General features: G+C 41.7%; 1 protein-coding gene across 1 annotated transcript in view; it reads left to right on the top strand.

Moving 5' to 3' along the window:
- The window catches only part of Cebpz (CCAAT enhancer binding protein zeta), a 16,970-nt gene that overhangs the window by 8,285 nt on the left and 4,822 nt on the right, over positions 1-3,863 (top strand). Inside the window, exons 6-8 of the mRNA XM_029470919.1 lie at positions 1,572-1,625; positions 2,301-2,403; positions 2,504-2,609. Of these exons, the coding sequence (XP_029326779.1) occupies positions 1,572-1,625; positions 2,301-2,403; positions 2,504-2,609 (263 nt within the window). The remainder of the gene's footprint in view (positions 1-1,571; positions 1,626-2,300; positions 2,404-2,503; positions 2,610-3,863) is intronic.

Below are 3,863 nucleotides of genomic sequence, written 5' to 3'. Positions count from 1 at the left end.
AAAAAATGTGAGTCCAGATGTTCACAGCACTCCATTGAGTCTATAAGACCACAGCTACTGTCCTGGAAATGTCCGTGTGTCCTTTGTCTGTCCTTGTGCTAGCTGCAGCACTGCTGAGATAAAAAAAAAAAAAAAGGGGGGGGAACTGCTGATGCCCTGTGCAAGTAAAGCTGGTGTGTTTGTAGCCATTACCTCTTAATATTCCTCTCTGCGTGTTCCTGTAGTAAATAAGGGAGGGAAAAGCCAGGATCACTTGGGAATGATTAAGCAATAAATAAATAAATACATGCCGGTGTTCCCTGTGTGAATGGAAAGTGCATATTCCCACTCTTGCTGTGCACCTAAGTATGAAGGATGAGCTATGTCTCAGAGTAGAACTTGGTCAGCTGTTCCTGATCCATGGAGCTGTATCCTAATAGACTGACTGGCATACTGTTTACTCTGAGATACATTTGCTTGTAAATGAAGTAATTAACTCTTTTGCCTCAGACAAAACTCACTAGTCGTTCCTGTAGTCAGTAACAGTTCATTCTCAAACAGTGCCTGAGGATCAGTCCTGCCTCTCTACAAAGTTGGACGGTAGAGTTAGTGTTCATACTAACAGTGCAAGTCCGTGCAGTTTGGAGGAAGTGCCCTGCTCATCCAGTGTTTCTCAAATAACCAGTGTACAGTGTTCCTAATTCACTGTGGGTAAGGTCTACACATTCATAGTGGACCAGTTAACTCTAAGTAGCAAATGCCTAACGCCATTTGGTGNGGTTGATTCTACCTGGCAGTTAATTTTTTCCTTTTGATATAGCTTCAAAGAAGAAAATCCACACTTTGGTGAAAGACTTACTAACTCCTTTTTTTTTAACCACAGATCCGTTTGAGGCTAGGTGCTCAAACAGTATATAGCACACTGGGAAGGATTCAAAATGCATTGCGTTCTAGTCACCTAAACATACAGGAGATTTTGAAAATATTACTTTCAGAATTAATTAATGCTTCTTAATTTTGTAATTTCTGTTCTGAAATACACATATTTTTTCATGAACATGTTGTTTACATTAATATATGGTACACATGTTATTATTTTCATTTTATGTGTATGAGTATTGTGCTTGCATGTGTATGTGTGTGTACCCACTTGCATACCTGGTTCCCAAGGCCAGAAGAGGCTATCAGGTCCCCTGGAATTGGAGTTACAAGCAGTTAGGAGCCACTGTGTGGGTTCTGAGACCTGAACTCAGGACCTCTGTGAGTTCATCANGTGCTCTGAGCTGCTGAGCTGTCTCTCCAGCCCCTAGATTTATTAATTTAAATGAACTAAAAGCATTTAAAAAGACTTTATTTTATTTTTATGAGTACACTATAGCTGTCCTCAGACACACCAGAAAAGGGCATCAGGTCCCACTACAGGTGGTTNTGAGCCACCATGTGGTTGCTGGGAATTGAACTCAGAACCTCTGGAAGAAGAGTCAGTGCTCTTAACTGCTGAGCCATCTCTCCAGCCCCATAACCTGTAATTTCACTTTAAAAAAAAAAAACTGACCTTAAAAATAATGATGTTTACATTTTTTCTTATATAGCTATCTGAACATTTCCATCCTTCTGTGGCCCTTTTTGCAAAGACTATCCTTGAGGTAAGTATAAAATACTCTTTAAAATATGTAAATATTATAGGGTTTTTTGGGGGCAAGGGGGGCCAGGGGTTTTGGGTTGTTTTTTTGTTGTGTTTTGTTTTGTTTTGTTTTTTATTTGTTGGGTTTGGGGGGGGGTGTTTTTTTGTTTATTTTGTTTTCCTGAGACAGAGCCCTGGCTGTCCTAGAACTCCGTTTGTCTGGGTTAGTCTTGAACTCACAGAGAACCTTGACACCTGGCTAAGTTTTGTAGTTTTTGGTCATCAGTAATTGATGGTTCAAATTTCCCTGCCATGTAGAATCTGATGTTTTCTGCTGTTGTTGAGGACCAATGTCTAATACAGGGAACAAAGTTGGTGTCGTGTCTCATGCAGATGCTCATTACAGAGTGGCTCTCGTGGGGACACGTGCTGTGGCCTCTGCTTCCTCGGTGTGCTTTTTCAGTGTTTGGTTCTGATAATGGTTACATAGTCTCCCCTATATTGCCTATAAAATCTCCAGTACATCGTAAAATATATGTCTGTATGTATAGTTTTTTAGTGTAGTATACAAATATTGTTCATATGTGCCTCAGATGGGACATAGCAGCAGCTTATGGTTTTCCCGTTTTTTGTATTTAGATAGATGGGTTATTTATAATTAAATCCTTCAGTCCTCTACCATTTTTCCACCTTTCAGGGAAATTGTATTCAGTACTCGGGGGACCCACTGCAGGATTTCACACTCATGAGATTCTTGGATCGATTTGTGTACCGAAATCCAAAGCTACATAAAGGCAAAGGTAGGCCTGCATTATTTAATGTCTGCTTGGTTCTCGTTGCTCGGATTTAGTAAGTGAGTGAACGTATAACTGCATTAGCCTATCATGATTTACCTTTCAGAAAATACCGACAGTGTTGTGATGCAACCCAAAAGGAAGCACTTCATGAAGAATGTCCGAGATCTTGCTGGTAAGCACAGAGCCAGGGCAGGTGACACCAAAGGATAGCATATGACATTCCAATGCAAACTATATTCTGTGCCCTACTTTATCATGATAAACAAAGTAAGTTAAATGATAGGCCCTCTGACAGCCATTCCCTAGCCTTGGCGGTTAAAGCATTCTGCCATGCCACAGCTCGTAGCTGCTTCAGAGCCCAACATGTACAGTCCATATCCTGTACAGCTCATCCCATCTTAAACTCTTCTAACAAGAGTGAGCAGCTGGCCCTTCCATGCAGCACCATTGGCAGTGCAGTTGATGTCCCCCTGTGGTCCCCCTGTATTTGGTACCAATCTTCCAGATCTGGTTCTACTTCTCTGTTCAGAAAGGGCATTTCTTCACACACCAGGCCCCACCTTCATCTTGCTCAGAAATTAAGTTGAGTTAGTTTTTGTTATTTCCAGCCAACTTCCAAGAAATCCAGAAATGTCAACAGGATTACTCAGGTATTAGGGCTGTAAGGCAAGCCAATCACTAAATCAAATCAAATTTTATTTCATTAGGAAAAAAGCCAATATCCTTGAATTCTTTATTTTTTAATTTTTCTCACTTCTAAGTAAAATTATGGAAAGTTCTGTCGATGGATTCTTCCTGATTTTAAACTGCGAGCCTTACATACTTTGCTTCCGAGACAACCAGAGTTGCTGTGACCCTCGTGTGGGGTAGGAGCAGAAGGATCAAGAGTTAGGATTAGCGTTAGCAACTTCATAAGACCTCTTCCAGGGCTTTCAGGGGTTAGCTCAGTGGTTAAGAATACTTCGCTGGGAGAAGACCCAACTTTGGTTCTTGTCACCCATATAGGGTGTCTCTCACAACCACCTGCAACCACCTCTGGGGAGGGACAACATCTGTGGCTACTGCCGACACCTGCAGTCAATCACGTCGCTGCCCACACATGTGCANATAAAGAAGTAAATCTTCTCAAATAATTTGGTTCTCTTGACACTTGTGTCGTGAGTGCAACTGAGAAACAATAAAAGAACCTGTGGCTCCACTGTGGCTGTGCTCTACCTGTTCTCCGCGGGACAGCCAAGAGTTTAGTGTGCTGAGACTTGCTCACACACTTCAGAGGTGTGCTCTGTACTGGTGGGCTTCTTACNCAACACTGTCTCGTTTCAAGATTTCAGAACCATTCAGCAGTGGGTGACTCACATCACAGCCAGGGCTTCACAGAGAAACCCTTTCAAGAAAAAGATTTCAGAACTGCCAGTATGTTAGATTAGTATGAACACGTGAGTGATGGGAATGGGTGTAATATG

This window comes from Mus caroli, chromosome 17 (genome assembly GCF_900094665.2).
Source record: "Mus caroli chromosome 17, CAROLI_EIJ_v1.1, whole genome shotgun sequence".
In the NCBI taxonomy this organism is placed as follows: Eukaryota; Metazoa; Chordata; class Mammalia; order Rodentia; family Muridae; genus Mus; species Mus caroli.
Note: the sequence above shows the minus strand (reverse complement) of the source record. Positions and strands in the feature narration are given on the sequence as shown.